Raw genomic sequence first — 21,382 nt, 5'->3', positions numbered from 1 at the left:
ACAGAAAATACTTGAAATATAATAAGTGGAACAAAAGGGTAATGTGCATTAAACATATACCCATTCATAAGGGAGGAATAATATTTGCAATGTTTTTCATAATCAGCTAGAAAAATTTCTACATCTATTTTTATTTCATTTTCTTTCTTTTCTTTCCCTTAAGCTCCATCCAGGGGGCTTACAGGAGGGAATTTGTATCCATATATTTAATCAGATTAGCAGCTGGGTTTGGAATAGTTCTGTTGGAGCTGCTGTTTAAAGCAGCAGGTGTCTGCTGCTCCCTCTCCAGGCTGGATGGTGTGGGACGAACACTTGGTGGAGAGAATTGAGGTACATAGGTTCAAGTTTCCAGTTCCCTAGAAACTAGACATCTTTAGTCTTAGTTTCCTCTTCGCAAACAGGTGTTCCCTGGAGTTGCTGTGCCAGAAAGGCCATTAGAAAGGAGGCTTAAGAAAGAAGGATAATTAGGAAATAGCAAAGCCACATTCAAGGTCTTCCTATTAGCTCTTGGTTTACACTAATGGCTTGGCATACTGCTCATTGGAACCTTCAGTTCCAGCCTCAGACTTGATCTGGTATGTCAGAGTTTGAATCTGGCCAACTGTAGTTGATTTAAAAAAGAGCTTTACATGATGGTAATATGGTCTTTTTTTTTTGGTCAGTTGTGGGGCTTGAACTCTGGGCTTGGGCACTGTTCCTGCGCTCTTCAGCTCAAGACGAGCGCTCTACTGCTTGAGCCACAGTGCCACTTCCAGTTTTCTAGTGGTTTATTGGAGATAAGAGTATCATGGACTTTCCTGCCCGGGCTGGCTTTAAACCACGATCCTCAGATCTCAGCCTCCTGAGTAGCTAGGATGACAGGTGTGAGCCACCGGCGTCAGGCTGGTAATGTGGTCTTGATATTTGATGTGTGGAATCTGTTGCCTGCAAAGCAGTCCCTCCCTTACCACAGACAAATGGCAAATACTCATTTTTTTTACAGTGTTCAAGTGCCTGGGGTGTATTGTGTATATCTTAACTCTAAAGACACAGTTCACATCCCTAGGGCACAGTTTTATTGATTTTTAAAGTATTTTTGATTGTGTGCATGATAGTTGCATATATTTATACAATAAACGTTATTATGTGAGTATATTTCATTTATATAGTTCTATTAAGATTTTTATCCTGACATAACGCTTTTATAGAAATGCTTTTTAGTATTTTGCCTTTCTAATTTTCTTTATCTTAGGGGAGCTTTAAGGCAGAGGCCACAGTATTTCAAGAGAGATCCCAGAATACAGTGTTTGAGTTTAGTTTGTGCTTTCTTCATAGTGTAGAACTGGGCGTGGGCACTGTCCCTCAGATCAAGGTTCAAAGCTTGTGCTCTACCACTTGAGCCACAGTGCCACATCTAGTTTTCTGGTGGTTAAGTCTCCACGGATGTTCCTTCCAGGGCTGGCTGTGAACTGTGATCCTCAGATCTCAGCAACCTGAGTAGCTAGTATTACACAGGTGTGAGCCTCCAGTGCCCGGCAATATTACATGTTAAGTAGGCTAAGAACCTGGCTATCTAAACAACTTTTTCTGGTGAAGTGGTCTTATGTCCCCCTTAGTCCAGTTGCATTTGACTGTTCGGTTTTGGGGAAATAGCTAATACTACTACACTGAGCTTATTTGGTATGAAGTGTGCTACTTACTATAGCTCTCTTTAGCAATTATTTTCAGGTATGAGATAGGAATGTCAGGTTCTTTAGGAACACCTCCGTAAGTCTTTTGGGGGACTCAGGACTCAGTATTGACTTACAGTCACAGCTAAAGAACAGCCAAAAAACTTAAAAGCAAGATCAGTAAATGAAGCCAGTTAGTAGACTGCAGTGCAGGGAAAGTTAAGCACAGGCTTTTAAGAGTCATGAGATGCACTTATTTCCTGATCACTCAGGTGAAATGCTTTCTTTGCAATCTTGAACCTAAAGTTTGTTTTCTTCTTGGGGAGCTGGTCACAAAGACACTTTCCCCTTTAGCAGGTATCAAAATTCTAGACTCGATGGTATGCATTTTTATCCTGCACATATTCTCTTGCTTACTTGTAGCAGACTTATACTTTGACCATCTTCCCCTTACCATAAGCAGAACTGCCTTTGCTCAGCATCTGAAAGAAGATCAGGGGATGATAGAGTCTGTAGAGTTGAATTACCAAAGCTTTCTGCCAACCCATAGCCACACGGCACACAACCAGTAAGTATCCTACTGACAGTAGGAGTAGCAATAGCAGAAAGTGGCGCTTTTGTAGTTCTTAAAGATTACCTGTCAGTCACCCATCATTTAGTTACCATTCTTTTGGGAAAGGAAATTACAGGGTATATCTTTGCAAAGACGAGTGCTTTTGTGGCAGTCAGGCTCTGTGTGACAGCACAAATAATGTTGGCTTCAGTTTCAAGTTAGTAGCTTTGGCTTTTGAAGCATGGTGCTGCAACCCTTGGATCCATTGGCGGGCATTGTTACCAGATTGTTGGAGTTAAGCTACAGAAGGACTTAAGAGATCTGTAGCCAGTCTAGGGTTTGAGTGGGAATTGTAGTCTTTGTTCTGAGTAGCTTGAGTTTATCAGCAAGTTGTCTGATTTCTGTGAACTCATTTCTCTGCATCTGATGGGAGCTGATGCATAGAAGAGCCTAGCATAGACAGTGCCTGTGTTGGGCTGGGAAGGTGGCTCAGTGGTAGAGCGCTTGCCTTGCATGCCTGAGGCCCTGGGTTCGATTCCTCAGTACCACATAAGCAAAAAGAAAAAAGCCGAAAGTGGTGCTGTGGCTCAAGTGGTAGAGGGCTAGCCTTGAGCTGAAGAGCTGAGGGACAGTGCCCAGGCCCAGAGTTCAGGCCTCACGACTGGACCCACCCACCCCCCCCCCCCCCCCCAAAAAAAAAAAAGAAAGTGCCTGTGATTTTGTACGTTTGTGTACGGTTACGTTCCTCACTGCTCAGCATGTGTTCCGGTGGCATTTATTTCTGTTGCTGTAGTGCATAAGGTACATAGCCTTTTCTTCTTTGCAACTTAGTCCCATTTTAAATGGTCATTTTTCAGGCTGTTTGTGCAAGTAAGTCAAGGTTGTCCTCTAGCCAAGTGCAGCCTGTGAGAATTGATGATGTCATATAATTGCCAGGAAGATTGTACGCCATACAGGACATTGACAATGGCAGTCACAGCAATATCCACACAGCAGGGTGGGAGACATTCTTGTTGAATGTATTGAATAAATTTAAAAAAAATCTATCCAACTGTGGCCTCTTTTATGTGGTAGTTATTCTGATTAGGAGCTTGTTGAAAGAGAGAGCAGGAAGGGATTCTTGGTGGGATTAGTGTCGAGGCCTTCCCTGCCTGTGTCAGAAATTAGAAATAGAGGTTCATGGTTTAGGGACATTTTGCATGAGGTACATGGGGATAGGAATGGTGTGGTAGTCACATTATCAGTTTCTGGTCCAGCCAACCTCCAAAATGAGGTTGGCTCAGTTTTTGTTTGTGTGTGCTTTGTTCTTATTTCTTTTTACAATGTCTTCATCTTTGGGAACATATTGTCCTGTGAAGAAAGATGGGAAAAGATGGTGGATTCAGTTGCTGTGGCCTTCCTCCTATCCCAGAGGTCATTTTTGTCTCAGAGCTCCCCCTGTTGGTTATTTACTGACTACTCTCTGCACAAGTGGCAACTCAGGGCAATCCCATTTTCCAAAGTCCTGCTGTGAGATGCTACGTCTATGTTCTCCTGGCCTCACTTTGCCCCAGAGCCAGGATTTGGAACCCCTAAGTTGTTGGGGGTCCATCCATACAGGTTAAGAGAAGTCTACAATTAAGAGAGGCTTTGAAGATCATCTCAGAGCAGTCAATCATAATTCTCCCTTGCCCGACCCCCCTCCCCCCACATTCCGCCAGTGGCTTCTGAGCCAAGGTTATACTTGGAGATGGTAATTTCATACACTTGAAGATCATGTATTTAAGTTAATCAGTGATGTGAACCACAAACACAGTACACTAATGTGGCATTGCTGTCTTTGTATATAGCTGTGGGTTCTTACAAATGTGTGTGGTTTGAGACTTCGTTAGGTATTGATCGGTTTTGTGTTCTTTTTCTCTATTGCTTGTACATCTGAGATCTATACTGTTCCTCTCTTAAATGAAAAATTTCCCAATCTAGAGTATAGAACAGGCTTATCTTAATTTGTACTTTCTTGATTGTGAAGATAACTATGAATATTAAAACTTCATCATTCAAATGTTTTTCAAAGGTGCTTGCTTGTGTCATTTTTCCATTTGAAAGTTTTCTTTAGTATTAATCACTTGGTGATTACATGCACTGAAAGTACCCTTCAGTCTGAGAATTCCCTTTTGACTATTTTAGAGTCTTTTTCTCTGACTGACTTCAAGATTATAATTTTTTTTCCTCCTCCCTTTCCTGGTGGTAGTAGGATTTGAATTCAGGGCCTTGTGCTTGCTATTTGATGTACTCTAAAACTTGATCATACTCCTAGCCCTTGTTGTCTTTGGTTTTCAGTATTTTGATTATAATTGTTGGGGTGAGTGTCTTTTTATTTTTATTTGGAAGTAAGACTCAGAGCCTAGTACTTGCTAAATAGGTATTTTATCATTGAGTCCATACTCCTACTCCTTTTCTTTTGGATAGGGTATTGTGTTTTTGTGTGGGTCTAAGATTTCTTTCTGGCTGAGATTCTTCTACCTCATAGCTGGCATGACAGGCATGTGCTACCATCGCCAGTTTACTTTGTTCAAGTTATCTGGCTGACATTTCTTTGGCTGGCCTTGAACCTCGATCTTCCCAATCTCTACCTACCAAGTAGCAGTAAGCACATATGTAAGCCCCTGTGCCCAACTGTGTCTGTTTTTTTGTTTTTGTATTTGTCCTGATTGACATTCTCTGAGCTTTGTAGATGAATGGTCTATTCATTAATTATATAGTAATTCTGGCAATTTCTTTGCTGTATCTTGTCAAATCATAATTCATATATTCATCTATATTTATTTTTTCTTTCTAAATTAATTTTTTCTCACAGGGGCTTCATTAAAGTAACAGGTTACTTGATATTTTTGCCTATCTTTTACCTTCTTCACTCTTGTTCAACTGTAAATGACAGTTTGGGTAATTTTCAATTACTTAGCTTTTAATTTATTCTTTTTTAAACTAAGTCTGCCTTTCCTCCAGGAGAATGTAAGTCTTGGGGACAGGAGGGTTTCCTACCCTGCTGAATCATACCCCACTATGATGATTGGAGGAATTGGAGGAATTCTTCATCTCTTTAATTTCCATTTACTCTTCTAGTTTTTACCTGTTTGCTGAAATATCTGGTTTGCGTGTGCATGTAATTTTCCCTTTCCATTACATCCTTTAACATATCAATCATGACGATATTAAAATCACAATTCTTATGTCTGGGTCATTTCTGAGTCTTTTCTGCTAATAGCTTAATATCTTGATTTTTCTTCTTGCAGTTTTGTGATTTTTGAAATTTTTGATTGAATGCCAGACATTGTGTAGAGTACTATACAATACAGTAGGCCTAAGTAGTGTTTATGACCAGAAGTGAGCATGCTTCCTCTTCTATTAGGCCATTAAGTTGGATTGATTTAATCTTATCAATGATTAAGTTGGGTTTAGGTTGATTTAATCTAATGAATGATTGTTAGGTTTGGGATTTTCTTGTTTTGAGATTATGTCTTTGATTGCAGCACAGGTTATAAACTCCTCTCTCTGTAGGCTGCTGTGCCATCCTTCTCTGAGTGTTTATGCTCTACTGTTCCAGTGTTGAGTCCTTGAATGCTTGCAATAGAGGTGTCTCCATGTTCTTGCCTTCTCCAGTCTTAAATCACTGTCAGCTTTTTCTCCTGGCCAGGCTTTTTATGGAGGCAGAGAATGGTCTTAGTTCCTTTGATACGGTTTCAGGTAAGTTGTGGGAGCCAGGGCCATGGAGATGGGCTCTTCTCTGACTATTTCCTCCTCTGGCTACCAGGCACTGTCTGGAGTCTGATGTGTTTCTTGAGCAAGAGAGAGTTTCCCGCTTTTCCCTGAGGCGCCATGGATCATTATCCAAGTCTTTTGGGGTTTCCTGGCCCGCTCACACATAGACCAGTTTTGCCTTACCTGTCCTTCTCCAGCAGCAACAGTGACAGTGTGCCTGGGCCCTGGGGATCAGAGTTGTCTATCCTTTCCAGAGCCAGCTAATGAGGCCTTTTAAAGAGGGTGGGGTGAGGGAGGGAGAAGGAGAGGAAAGGATTGGAGAAGAGAGGATTTACATGTTAAAATAGCTCTTCTTCTTGATGTTGAAAACAATCTATTTTTGTCACTATTCTACCTCCTTCATAATAGTCATTCTTTAAAGTGACCAGTTTAGTTACACAGCCATCATTATTTATTTCCAGAACATTTTCATCACCTCCAAAAGAAAAGCCATATCTGAGTGGTCACTTCCCATGCTCTTCTGGCCAGCTGCTAATCTCTTCTTATCTGCATACATAGATTTGCCTATTTGAGATGTTTCATTGGCATCACACAACATATGGCTTTTATGTCTCTGACTTCTTTTAATGAAATGTTGAATGATACTCGCAATATGTTACTTTACAAATGATATGAATGATATTCTATCGTATGAGCCCAGTGCATTCAGTCTTATTCATTCATCAGTGGATGGACATTTGGACAGTTTCCACTCCATGATCATTATAAATAATGCTACTATAAATACTTGTGTACCAGTTTTATTTTATATATTTTTTTTCTAAAGAAAGCTGAGGGACTGTGATAAGCCCTTTATGTGAATAGTTTGGATATGTCTGCTTTACTAACTCTGAGGGATGTGACATTATTTTCACTTTACAAAAGAGGAAGCAGTGCCCTGGATAGGCTACACCATGCCCCTGGGGCCAGCTACCTCAGTCTGACTCAGTATGACACTGTATGTTAACCTCCCTCAAAGCGTAGCCTGTTGGTCATTGACTCATGAGAGAAGTTGGTAAGTTTAATGTAAACATTTAGCATCTTTTAATGATCAATAGAGTCAATAGAGGCATCTTGAACTAGCTAGTGTTACTAAATTCACATGGTCAGGTTGTATGTGGCGATGTGTTTCCTAGCACAGGAGGAGGATGCGTGTCTGTCCTCTGTGCACTGCTGGTCGAGCCAACCAACCTTTTCTCTAAAACTGGCTTCAGAGGCACTACCGCTTGATAAAGCTTGGTAACTGTTTTTTTTGTTTGTTTTTGCCTTGGGGCTTGAATTCTGGGCCTGGGCGCAGTTCCTTAATTCAGGGCTCTAGGCTCACACTTTACCACTTGAGCCACCTGGCCACTTCTGGTTTTCTGGTGATTAATTGGAGATAAGACTTTCCTTGCCTGAGCTGGCTTTAAACTGTGATCCTCAGATCTCAGCTTCTTGAGTAGCTAGGATTACAGGCATGAGCCATCAGCGCCTGGCAGTAACTGTTTTTTAGTGCTTTAATTTATTGTGTTTTTTCCTCCCTTGTAAGCTAGTTTGCAGTAGGTGGAGGAAAGATAACCAGACTGGTGATTCCACAGGCTGAATGGAGGATTATAATTCGTAAGCATGTAATTGGAATCCTTTCCTTAACTGTTACATTAGGAGCAGAAGTTCATAAAAGCTTGTGTTCTGTGTCTCTGACACTCTCCCCTGCCATACTATTGTCTTCTGTTGATAAACCCACTGGTATGACCAACATTTGAGCAAATCTATTCCACAAATCTATTCAACTCCAAGCATCTCTCAAAACAATGAATGTTATTGGTAGTACTCCTGGTGAATGACAGTTTAGGAGAAACAGGGTTTTACTTGGCTCCGTGATTTGGTGATCCCTGCTATTCTATAGTGTAGTTTCAAATGCTGTTTCAATAATAAGTGAATAGATAAAAGTAAATTTAAATAATAAGAGTTTTATGCAAGTATATTCTTAAATATTTGAAATAATAAGTGGATCTTACTCAGTTTTTTTAAGCAAGCATTAAAGTTTCAAGATGGCAAAATTTTAGGATTTCTTGTTATCAAAACAAATCATTAACCAGTGGAAAAGGTACTTTTTAAGCCAATGCAAATCTGTTCTGTTAGTAATCACATGACCTTTCTCCTGACTACATATATTCTTTCCCCACAGTAGCTCTCAAGTAGATGTTTGCCTGCAATTTCTTGATTCAGAAAACGGTTGTGTATTGTAGACTTGACAGATCACGAGTTACACCATCCTACATGATTTTGAGTTGGCACTTGGATTTTCTCATGAGCAATGGAATTCTCCTTTTTTAAAACTAGCCCCCAGAATACCACTGGTTCCAGAATGGAGATGCTGTACAGTCACAGTAAAATCTCCTATCTCAGGTGCCCAGGTCATGGTGCACAGTGATTTCTTTATCTGTATAAAATGTTTGTATAGATTATGAACACCTACATATGTGATAAACCAGGAGAAAAGGTTTTTATAAGAATTATTTATCCCAGAGGATTTAGCAAATATCTAATGCCCTTTCCAGCTTTTTTACTTGACTTCTAGATTTTTGTTAGGATGGGGAAAGATGACAGAAAGATACTTTATGGTTTACTCTTTACATTAATAGATATTGAGTGATTACTGCTAGGTAGAGATCAGTGTGCTAAGTATGGGACACTAATAAGTACATAAAATTTTACCAAATTTTCTCCAGTTCTAAACATAGCAATTAAGTCTGTATTGAACCTGGAAACAGACTTTTCTACTTCTCTTATATATTCCCAGTCTTCAATTGTATAGCCATATACAAAACAGTGAGAAAAGTTTCTTTCCTCTCAAAGTTGTTGATGTCTTTGTTTTCCTTTTCTTTTGAGAATTTTAGAGTTACTTTAAATTTAGAGTAAACTTTAAATATTTTTATTTTGGCTTCTGGATTGCAACTTTAATTTTGAATTTGGCTGTTTTGGGGCATGCTGACATGTTTAAGCATATCAGATAAAAAAGAGATTTCATGAGGTATCTGTTGATCTTGCTCTGTCTACCTTTTGTCAAGTTAACTTTTCATGCCTTGCAAATAGAGCTTAGGCCTGTTTGTGCACCTAGGTCACCATCTACCTGACTTAGCTAGCTTCTTTTGGGCAAATTAAAGCATTGGAGAAGTCATTTGTTTCAGTGTAAGTCAAAAGTCTGTTTTAAGGTTTGGGAAATAAAAAACCAAGGCTAAGATGAAGGTTGAACTGGGAGACGGACACCTGCAGGAGAAATAAATGATCCCTTAATGCTTTACTATGATGCATTGTTCATTTTTGATAATTAAGTTTATCCATGATGTCTTTCTGCTGTGTCTGATTTTCTTCAAAGATCAATTTCCCTGAGGCTATATTTGACATGGCATCGTGTCTTATGTCTTTATTTATGTGTTCATTCCTAAGATGAGCTGTACAAACTTGACAGCCCCCAAATGAGAGTGTAGAAATGGTGACAGGAACTTAGCTAAAGGGCTTTGAGTGGACTCTGTTAGGCCACGTTATTCCTTTGAATGCTTATGGCTCTTGCAGATTTGCTGGATAAGCAGTACCTTATAGCTACCTTGATGGAGAACCTGGAGTATGGTGTCATAGAAACTGAGGCTTAGGGTGCAGTAGTTGAGGAATCTGACTGGTAGGGACCAAATCTAAGCCACCATAGCTGGGAGTTGGACCTTTTTATGGTAAAAGATCGCATGATAGAATACCCTTTCATTTCTTGTCCTTTTGGTTGTGTTGTTTTTTGACAAGTGTCAAGTGACAGGCTCTGGAGGTTTGGAACTCAAGCAAATGCCTGTCTCTGGAATGAGTAAAAACAGATAAAGCAGGAATGGGTTATTTGAGATAAGGTTATCAAAATGTTGCTATTTAAATGTGATTTAGCTATATTCCAGTGGCTCAAACCCGTAATCCTAGCCATCAGGAGGCTGAGAGCTGAGATTGCAATTCAAATAACAAGTGAATAAATGCAATAATAAAAATAAATAATAAATGCGGCTTGAGGATCACAGTTCAAATAATGAACGAATGAAATAATAAACCCGTTCCAAATTAACTTTCCACAAGAATAATAGTCTTCCTTCTCTTTAATCTGGTATAACTTTCTTTGTTTTGATGAGAGGGATTCTAGAGAAATATTTTGTCATCTGTTGAATTATGATTACCCTACCTGTGTCTGTGATATATGTTAATTCATAGTATGCCTCTTTGTGCCATTGAGCCCTTGTATTATAATCATGTCACCTTGCCTTACCCTTAAAAAATTTCCAGTGGGGAAGGAAAGTTAAAAAATAAATTCCTGTCATCTGCCCTCACCTTTTATAATAACTCCCCACTATCCACTAACTACTTGCATTTATGTTTTAACTCTTTGGTGTATTTCCTTCTGGTAGCTCTGTCATGAACACTCTGAATGTGTATCTTTGCATTGCTTTTTAGATATTCTATCCACTGCTAAGAATATCGTAGTCATATTCTGGTTTTTACAAATAAGGGAAAGCATGGGACCTATGTTTCTTTGGGCCTGGCTTACTTCACTGAATATGATTTTTTTCCAAGTCTTTCCATTTCCTAACAAATGGGTTGGTATCATTTCTTTCTGATGGAGGCATAGAATTCCACTGTGTGTGTGTGTGTGTGTGTGTGTGTGTGTGTGTGTGTGTGTGTGTGTGTGTGTGTGTGTGTGTGTGTGTGTGTGTCACATCTTCTTGATCCATTCATGTACTGAGGGACATCTGGGTTGATTCCATATCTTAGCTATGGTAAATAATGCTTCAGTGAACATGGTTATTGTGTTGGTAGCTTTAGTGTGGCCTTGTTTGTTATCTTTTGGGTAAATGCTCAGGAGTAAATTGCTGGGTCATAGGGGAATGGTCTCTTTCAGTGACATACTAAAGAAGTGACATGAATTTACTTTTAAAGGCGCTGCACTTCTCTGTTTCGATTAAAAAAAAATTGCCTCAATTTCCAATTGTAAGCCTTTGAGAGGCATGATGTGGAGAGTTTTCATGAATCAGTGTACATGCTAAAGGGTCCAGCCTGTCTGGTGAGTGAGAAGAACCTATCTATGTCATAATTACTGGTTTGAGGATGCTTTATAAAAACTAGTACGGCTGAGTTCTGGTGGCTTACACCTGTAATCCTAGCTATTCAGGAGGCTGAGATCTGAGGATCATGGTTCAAAGCCAGCTCAAGCAGCAAAGTCCATGAGAGTCTTATCTCCAATTAACCACGAGAAAACTCGAAGTGGCGCTGTGGCTCAAGTGGTAGAGTGCTCACCTTGAGCCGAAGAGCTGAGGGACCGCACCCAGGCCCAGAGTTCAAGTCCCCACGATTGACAAAAAAGAAAACCAAAAAACCCCCAAAACAACAATCACAAAAAACCTGCAGTTAATTTGGCTTATTACTTTAAGAAGGGCCATACACAGTACAGAGAGACCCTGTTCCCAAAAGGTCTCTTTCAAATCTCTATGGAGTTCCTGTTTTGTGCTTTTTTGGGGTGTGGTGGCTCATGGTTAAAAATAGAGCTCTAATTAAAATAGGCACCCTGTTTGGGAATTAAAATTATATTACAATTAACAAATATCCTGTTTTCTTACCATGTTTTTTTGTTTTTGTTTTTGTTTTTAAACAGCAAGCCAGAGCTGAGCAGGAAGAAGAATTCATCAGCAACACTTTATTCAAGAAAATTCAGGCTTTGCAGAAAGAGAAAGAAACCCTTGCTGTAAATTATGAGAAAGAAGAAGAGTTTCTCACTAACGAGCTCTCCAGAAAATTGATGCAGGTAAATTACCCTTCTACCCTCTCCTCTTCCCCAGCTTCTTTTCTCTCTAGGAACAAGTGACTTTGATGGAGCACTTTTTTTTTTTGGGAAACATTTGCTGATGAGGTTATAGTTAAAATTTCTTGGAGAGTAAAAATACCAGGTTGAAGATGGCAGTAGTGTGATCCTCCGAAGTGGTTCCATAGTCCATCTGCTTATGAAAGGAAAGATTTCAGTGCCCTGAGCATTTCAAAAACTTCCAAACCTTGACTCTGAAACTTTTTGTTTATTCGTGCTGAGAAGCATGGAGTCATAACACAGGTGATGCTGTGTGTAACATTTTTGAAACTAGGGGATTAACACCAAATGTAAATTTCCTTTTTCTGTAATGTTCAATCTATTATAAACACAATGCTTTTTGATATTAAGAAGTGGGTCTTTCATACTAAAATATGAGGACTTAAAGCGAAATGTCTTCAGAAAATAATGGTAATCCATTTAAGTTGAAATTACATACAACAGGTTCATATGGGAAATAAGTTACTGAACAAAAACCAGACTGCTATGCAATTTGATATTAATCACAGTAATACATAAGAGAAACAGGACACCTCAGAGGATTTTATTTGTCTTGTTGTGAACATATTCACTTCCCTGCTTTTTTATTTTCAAAACTTTCTAGTAAAGTAACAATTAAACATTTTTATGGGAAACAGTTTGTGGGATAATCAGTATGAACTTGAAATATAAAAGATAAGTTTTTTAAAAAATTAACACAGCATATCCAAAATCAAAGGTATTAAAAAATTATAACAGGAACAACATTATTACCCATTTGTCCTTAGATGTCTTTAAAACAACCCAATGTGTTTTCTGTTCACCTATTACCAACCAAGATCATTCATTAATCAAATTGAAGTATGTGTTCTAGTAGGATTATAAGAAGATATTTGAGGCTTTTTAACTCTTAAAGTCTCCACATAGACGCTGCAGGAGGATACTTGAAGCTTTGGTATATAGAAACTTTGGCAGTAAGACCATGAAACTTTTAGCCATACCTTTTCACATTTTTCTTCCTAATTATTGTGTGATGATGCTGTTGCAGTCTTACACAAAATTTAAATTATATAGTAGTGGTTGATAAGTGAAGAATAGACATTAAAACATTATCATTGAGCAAGAATTCATAGCACTGTGTGTGTGTGTGTGTGTGAGTGTGTGTGTGTGTGTGTGTGTGTGTGTGTTTTTGCAGGGTTTGAACTTAGGGCTTCAGACTTGCTACACAGGCACTCTGCTGCTTGAGCTACATTTCCTCACACATAAGATTTTTTTTTTGCACTGAAACTTTGTTTATTAATTTGCATTGTACAGAAGAAGGGAGATGGTTTGTCTTTGATATATCTCACAATGGCAATACTAGATGGCTTTTTCTACATGGTGCTTTTAAACCAGAGTTGAATGTATAGTCAGGTCCCCTTTTTCTTAACACTCCAAGAAACATTTTTTTCCCTCTCTTGAACTTGATGTTGTTCTTAATAATCGGGGGTCTATGACTACATTATCTGATAAAGCAGTCAAACCTAGTCAGTCCTTTTCTCTGTGAAGATTCATCTCCATTGTGGGTGGTTGTGTGTGTTAGAATTGGCCTCATATTCACTTATAACTTACTTTCCAAGGTCACTGATGCTCTGTAAAACAAGAAACTGAAAAGGAATGAAAACTTAAGAGCTGTAAACAACACAAAGAGTTAGTGATAGGAAAATACTGGATATAAGAAGGCTTGCATTTAAATTTTTAGACTTGAGTATCCTATAAATAATGTTATAACCTGCAGGATTGTGGTGATCATTTTTCAATAGTTCTTCCATTTTTTTTTAAAAAAAGTAAGTTTTACCTGACCAGAAGACTTTACCCATTCTCCTCAGATTTTTTCTTTCTAAAGAGAATTAGTACCTAAATTAATAACATAATAAACTGCTTTTGCCCAAAGCAATTTATAATATATAGCTCTATAATTCATTTGTCTGTAATCAAAGGGTATGGTTTGAAGGTGTGAAAACCTTGTCTGTGAAGTTTGGGGCGTTCTAGTTGGGCGTGAAGCTTGCTGGTAATCCAGCTTGTAGAATCTGGGTGTGTAGATGGTTAGCTTGTCCCCAAGATAATTTCTCATGAATCTCCCCATGATTTTAGGCTCTTGGTTTGTGTTTGCTTAAATATATATGAACAGTTTACCATTTTAATCTTTTTAGAGCATACAATTCAGTGACATTAAATATATTCACATTGTTTTGTAACCATAGCCACTAATGAATATTAGAACATTTTCTAGCTGAAACTCTGACCCACCATAATACTTGACGCCCTAATCCCTTTTACTTGCTTTTAGGCTTCTGAAAAGAGATGGATATCAAGTTTCTGGGTTATGTCAGTTCTGTGGCATGATAGATAAGTTGTCACTTTAGACATCAAACATCACAACATAGCCATTTTATAATCATCTGAGAACCTACCCTCCATTGCTGTCCATCCTGGAGGATCTCAGAGCTGCAGGGAGAAGGAATCTGAGTCATTTAGTGTTCACCCCCAGGTTCCCCATATGCATTTCCTTTCCGGTTTGTACCAGTCTTTTGTTAAATGCCCACATTTTCTGCCATGTACCATGGAAGTACTACTTTCCTTCTGGAAGGTTTTAGACTGAGACAAGTAGACTTTTTTCAACTGTGTGATTACTTTAGTATGGCTTTCAAGGGATTTGCTTCTCGATAAGACTTTTAATGAAAAGCTTTGTAAGAGAAAGCATCCTTACTGCAAATATCACTGTTAGACAAATGGGTGAATTGAACTGATTGCAAATGCTTAACATTTTTCACCCAAAGGCTTCTGAAAGGCTATTAATAGAACAGTTTTGGTTTTGTCAGCTTGCTTTGGCTACTATCTCTAGTAGTGACTGCCCATTGCCTTTATGTGCATTTCAAAGGTATTCTTTGATCCTGAGGACAAAAAATGAGAATATTGCTTATGTCTCTTCCTATCTGCCTTGGAAAATTGATTTATCTTTAGAAGCAAGGAAATCCTTGCCCCAAAATCAAGTTTGAGGAGAGTATAACTACCCCAAACGTGTTAATTATCACCAAACACTACACACAAGAGAGTACACAGCTTTTTTCCTTTGATTCTTTGTGGATCCAGTATATATCCATTTTGTGAAAACCATTATCTGAAAAATGTGCATCTTTTTGAGCCCAAACTATGGGATTAACTACTTGATTGGTAAGATATTCTTCTAAAAAGAACCCTCTAATTTTTTTGGCAGGTGCAACACGAACCTGTCAGGACTGAATTTTGCTCTGAATGCCACAAAGAGAGATTGCTTCATTCATTATTTGTAATTAAGCTTTACAGCAAATGTTCTGAGCAAGCATTGATTGGAATTTTGTATATAACATGCATGTTAGAAAAAGGTCTAAAATGTGGTTAGTAGTAATTACACCTAAGCTCCAAGCTGACAGGCTATGTTAATTTTTTGCATCCTTGCCTTTCTGTTTGTATAAAAACAATGTACCTTACTTGTTGATAGAAAATGTCTTCTATAGGTTAGAGGCATGGCTCAAGTGGTAGAGAGCCAGACAAATAAGACAAATAAGACCCTGAGTTCAACCCTGGTGATGATGAGAAAATCTTTTTTTTTTTTTTTTTTTAAGGGAATTAAAATATTCAGTTACTTGGTTGTACTTACCTTTTGAAACCTTCTGTGTCTCTAACTTTTAATGATATCCTGCTATCACAATTCTGTCTCTGCCATGGGGTTGGTGTACTGGGTAGGGCCTTGAAGTCCTCTGTAGTCAGGCTTATTCATAGGAGTTAGCTTCCCCCCTTCCCAAATTGTTAATAATCTGAATGCTCTATGTGATTGACACCATTGGGTCACTATTATTTTTTTTAATTCCTAATTTCGCTGACTGTTAATCACTAATATCAGTGATAACAGATAGTAATGTCATTGCTAATATTGATAATGGTGTTTTTTTAAACTGTTGTACATTTATCTCAGTCTTTGCATTCTGATCCAACTTTCAAATTTCAGACTTTAATTTGGTGGGGGGGGGGTATGTATGGGCATGGGCACCAGTATTGGGGGCTTAAACACAGGGCCTGGGTACTGTCCCTTACCTTTTTTTTTTTTTTTTTTTTTACTCTAGGCTGATGGCTTTTATCACTTGAGCCATATCTCTACTTCTGGCTTTTTGGTGGTTAGTTCAAGATAAGCGTCTCAGGGACTCTCCTGTCCAGACTGGCTTGAATTTAGATCCCCAGATCCCAGCCTCCTAAGTAGCTAGGATTATAGGTGTTAGCTGCAAGCACCAGGCTCAGACTTTTAATTTTTTCAGATCTGAAGTGGATTTACAGTTTACCTTTGATCCCCATTTAAAATAGGATCTGGCTTTTATATAATAATACCATTATAGCTCTATGTCTATGAAATTTCCTAATACCTAAAATGAAGAGTTATCTGGATCTTTGTAAGGTATGATGGCATTTTGTGTCATTAACACTCCCTGAAGTTAGAATGCCTCCTGGACTTAAAAGTTGTTCTAGCATCTATAGGATGTTGACAAATAGAAGAAAGGAAGGTAATTGTGGGCAAAACTTCTGCTGAAGCTGCTATAACTAAAGAATGGTTGCTGAGCATTTCAGAAGGTTATCATGCAACTGCATTTTTCTTCCATTTACAGAGGAATAAAACTGGAAGAATTTCCTATGTCTTCACTTATGCCTGTTCACATAGATGCAAGGCTTACCACTCCATTTGCCATCTCCCTTTCCTCTCCAGAGAAGTCATTTTTTTCCTCTCAATCAGATTGAACGAACTTTTCCCCCACCCCTAGAGCTTATTTTTCCCTAACTTCAGGAGAGCTATTTCTCTGAGTAACATAGTGTATCTGTAGACATCAGAAATAAGTACAGACTCCCAAGTCCCTTCTTTCCAAATGTTTACCAGAATTTGAGGCTCTTTCCTGCCATTACCACTAAGATGGTAATGAAATTATTTTGTTCATGCAGGCAGCAATGTTACATATCAGGATGATAAATAATGTGTGAAATGCTGTTTTGCTGATTTCAAGGGCACCAAAGTTAAGATTACCATTACATCCATTTAGATGAAAACTAAGGGATTTGAGAAGAGACCTCAAAATACGTTTTTCATCAAAATTGTTAGACCTGTGGCCATCTTGGCCTGTCCTTTTCAGAGCTATTAATACTGATCAGAGAAATGTGCTGTCACATGGTAGCTTTCAAAACAATTGGAGCATATTTTTTTTTCCCCTTGTGGTATCATTCCCAGGTTTCTAACACTCAGCTTTCTGATCTTCTCTCTCCACGGAGTGAAAGGTTTATGTGTTCCATCACAATACATCTACAAGGAGCTGTTAAGTTTGTGTGTGTGTGCGTGCACATGTGTGCTTGTGTGCACCTGTCCTGGGGCTTGATCTCAGAGCCTACTGTCCCTGAACTTTTGTGCTCAAGGCTAACGCTCTGCCACTTGAGCCATAGTTCTATTCCACATTCTACTCCACACTTTTTTTTTGGTGGTTAATTGGAGATAAAAATCATACAAACTGGGGGCTGGGAAGGTGGCTCAGTGGTAGAGTGCTTGCCTTGCATGCATGAGGCCCTGGGTTCGATTCCTCAGCACCACATAAGCAGAAAAAAAAAAAGCCGGAAGTGGTACTGTGGCTCAAGTGGTAGAGTGCTAGCCTTGAGCTGAAGGGCTGAGGGACAGCGCCCAGGCCTAGAGTTCAGGCCCCGCGATCGGACCACAAAAAAAAATCACACAAACTCTTTTGCCTGGGCTGGCTTTCTTAGCCCCCTGAGTAGTAAGGATTACAGGTGTGAGCCACTGGTGCCTGGCTGCTGCCAAGATGTTTTTAAATGCATTATAAACGTTGCAAATGCCAGTGGCTCAAGTATGAATCAGAATTCTAACCAAGAAGCTCTTGGTATAACCTAATTTGTTACCCTTAGGAAAAAAAGCAAATTTGAAGTAGTCCTTCAATCTAAAGCAACTGTTGAGTTTCTTATAAAGTGTGTGTGTGTGTGTGTGTGTATACCTTCATTAACTTTTTATTGAAAAAATTGATATGCAGAGCACAAATTATAAAGAAAAAAAGGGGCAGGATAAAGGGCTTAGAAGCTTTCTGCACTTACTACATGAACATAATATGTGAGAAAAAGCAAATAGCAGCAAAATAAAAGCAGAAAGTAAGATTTAAATGAGGTTGGGGGGGTGAAAGTTTGCTTTTTTTATTGGAGTAGGTAAGTTAGGATCCGTTATTATTTCTAATTAGAAAGCCTAGTCATATATATTGAATGAAACCTGGCCCTACACTTCATTTTTTTGTTTGTTTGTTTGTTTGGTTGGTTGTGGGGTCTCAACTCTGTCCTGGGTGCTGTTCCTGGGCTCTTGAGCTCAAGGCTAGTACCTTACCAGTTGAGGCACAGCACCATTTCTGACTTTTTCTGCTTATGTGGTGCTGAAACGAACCCAGGGCCTCATGCATGCGAGGCAAGCACTCTACCACTGAGCCACCTTCCCAGCCCCAATTTTTTTTTTTTTTTTTGTATTTAAAAATGTTGCAGTGTTTTACATTTTATTTTAAAAACAGTTGACAATCAGTCCAGTCAATAGTGATGTCCTTAAAATAGTTACATCTTCTTGCTAGTTGTCTTCACCTTCCTTTATCCTCTTTATTGCAAACTAGTTAAAAACTAGGGAAGAAAGATAAGACCTTTTACTTTAATTCTCATTAAGATCTTAATATAGAATGAATCCCTTGGGCTAAGCATACTTTATTCCCAGGAAGACACCGCAGGTATTAGGCTACGGGTTTTCAGTGTTGTAGGCAGACTCCAGAGTCTGAAGGACTTTGAGTTTGTGCACCAGGTGTGGTATTTGAATTCAGAGCTTTGTGCTCTTGCTTGACTTTTTTGCTCAAACATGGGCACTTGACCACTTGAGCCATACCTTTACTTCCCTAAAGGATTTTATAATCTTATTTTTTTATCATTACTATCTTTGAGTAGCTGTACAAAGGAGCTTCAGTTCAACATGTCAGTTTATGAGCATAAGATATCTTGATTGATGCTCCCCTTTCATCATTCTCATCTCTCCCAGCCCCACCTCTGATCATTCCCAACCCTTCAATATTATTCCTACATCCATTTTCACATAGGTACATTGAATACTGTGACTGCACTTGCCTACCCTTTCTCTTCATCTGTCCCCTCCCTTGACTCAACCACACTGACATCCCAAGTTCTGTCTTCTTGGTATTCATTTCGGTCAGACTGTAAGATATTTGTTCTAAGGAGTTCAACATTGGAAGTCTCCCCTGCAAATACCATAGTCCAGTTACTACACTTGTGTATAAATATATATATATATATATATATATATATATATATATACACATATACCTGCTATATATATCTATTTATAATTTATAAATAGACACACATATAAATATATTTTATATAGATATAGAAATATATCTATTTATAATTTATACATAAATTATAAATACGTTTATAATCTAATTTATAAATCAGATCTCATTTATAAATATTTATATGAGAGAAACCATGCATCTTTTGTTGCTTGGAGCCTGACTTATTTCACTTACTATAATTTTTTCCAGGTCCTTTCATCTCTTTCTAATGATGTAATAGCATTCTTCCTCATGGATAAATAATGTATATCTTGTGTTTTCTTGATCAGTTTGCCCATTGAAGAGTATCTGGACTATTTCCGTAACTTGGCTATGGTGAATAGTGTAACAGTGAATTTAAGTGCAGTATCTCCGTCCAGCCCTCCCTCTACCTTTCTTCTTTTTCTCTCTCATTTTCTCTATCTTTTCTTTTTTAATGATGCTTTTAGTAGACATGTTGTTAAATCCTGGAATCTCAAATTTAACCCTTTAGGTACCCCGAGGAGATTGTAAGTTTGAACCTTTCCTGAAGGTGACCTGGTCAGATGAAAGAGCTGAAGTCTAAGCCTCAGTCTTGAAAATGCTGACAAGGAACCAAAATAAGAAATAATTAATGTTCTAGAAGGACCTCACTATTTTTTTCATTCCCCAAAAGTCCTATGTGGCTTTTAATTCAGACAAACCTCAATCAGAACAAACAAAAGCTAGACAAAATGCTTTTACATTTTTATTGATTGCCAGGCACCAATGGCTCAAGCCTGTAATATTAGCTACTCAGGAGGCTGAGAGATCTAAGGATTGAAGCCACCCATGGCAGAAAAGTCTATGAAACTCTAATCTCTTAAGTTTCATTTTTTGTCAGTCATAGGGCTTGAACTCTGGGCCTGGGCGCTATCCCTCAGCTCTTCAACTTAAGACTAGTGCTCGGCTGGGAAGGTGGCGCAGTGGTAGAGTGCTTGCCTTGCATGCATGAGGCCCTGGGTTCGATTCCTCAGCACCACATAAGCAAAAAGAAAAAAGCCGGAAGTGGCGCTGTGGCTCAAGCGGTAGAGCGCTAGTCTTGAGCTGAAGAGCTGAAGGACAGTGCCAGGCCCAGAGTTCAGGCCCCACGACCGGACCCCCCCCAAAAAAAAAAAAAAAAAGGCTAGTGCTCTACCACTTGAACCACAGTGCCACTTCTGGTTTCTGAGTGGTTTATTAGAGATTTCCTACCAGGGCTGGCTTTGACCTGTGATCCTCAGATCTCAGCCTCCTGAGTAGCTAGGATTACAGGTGAGAGCCACTGGCACCTGACTAAATCTCTAATTAACTGGTAAATAAATGGAAGTGGAGGTGTGGCTCAAGTCCTACAAAGGCCATCCTTGAGTGAAAAAACTAAAGTGCCTAGGCCCTGAATTCAAGCCTCAGTGCAATAACCTTCCCCCCCAAATATTTATACACAGATATAAACACATACACACATATACATATATACACACACACACACAACATTAGAGAACTCTAGATCTTATACCAATAGTTGGAGAGAGGAGACTCCTGCACCCAGAGCCACTTTTATTCCAAGGGCAGTTGAATTTTCTTGAGAAACAGCTCAGCTATGCTTTTGATAGTTGTGTGAGGCTGTGGCTATGGAAGTCAAAGAATAGGGCTGGCCAAAGTTGATGTTGATAATTATCCTCCCACTTGAAGCTGGAATCCTAGAGTTATAGCCTCAGGACAAAAGTAAACTGATTTCATAAGAACTGCATGGACCAGAGATTTAAGTTTTGATTCTGGATTAAGGTAGACTCAGAGTACTTGGCTAGAGAAAACAGAATTTTCTGGAGCTAGATACTATCATTCTAGGCCACAAGTTGTTCTATAAATAAAAGTTTAAATGCAGTAACCACACAAAGACAGCTAGGTACATGAAGTTAAGCGGTTCCTTGAGTGTAAATGAATAGAAATAACAAAACAAAAAAGGACTTTTCAGATACTTCAAGTATCAGAATTATAAGCTTAGCTATAAACCATAGCCATGCTGAAAGAAGTAAAACCTAAGCTTGTAATTCTTTGCCAGGAGGCCAGGAAAAGTGGCTTTTCTTTTGACGATTCAAAGGGTAAGTGAAAAACTCTCAAATAATGATATCGT

At 38.7% G+C, this 21,382-nt stretch overlaps 1 protein-coding gene across 1 annotated transcript in view; it reads left to right on the top strand.

Moving 5' to 3' along the window:
- The window catches only part of Ccdc6 (coiled-coil domain containing 6), a 104,404-nt gene that overhangs the window by 39,968 nt on the left and 43,054 nt on the right, over positions 1-21,382 (top strand). Inside the window, exon 2 of the mRNA XM_042696324.1 lies at positions 11,636-11,785. Coding sequence (XP_042552258.1) covers positions 11,636-11,785 — 150 coding nt within the window. The remainder of the gene's footprint in view (positions 1-11,635; positions 11,786-21,382) is intronic.

This window comes from Dipodomys spectabilis, unplaced genomic scaffold, assembly GCF_019054845.1.
Source record: "Dipodomys spectabilis isolate Male_0828 unplaced genomic scaffold, ASM1905484v1 ptg000207l, whole genome shotgun sequence".
Lineage (NCBI taxonomy): Eukaryota > Metazoa > Chordata > Mammalia > Rodentia > Heteromyidae > Dipodomys > Dipodomys spectabilis.
This window is presented reverse-complemented; position numbering and strand designations above follow the sequence as displayed.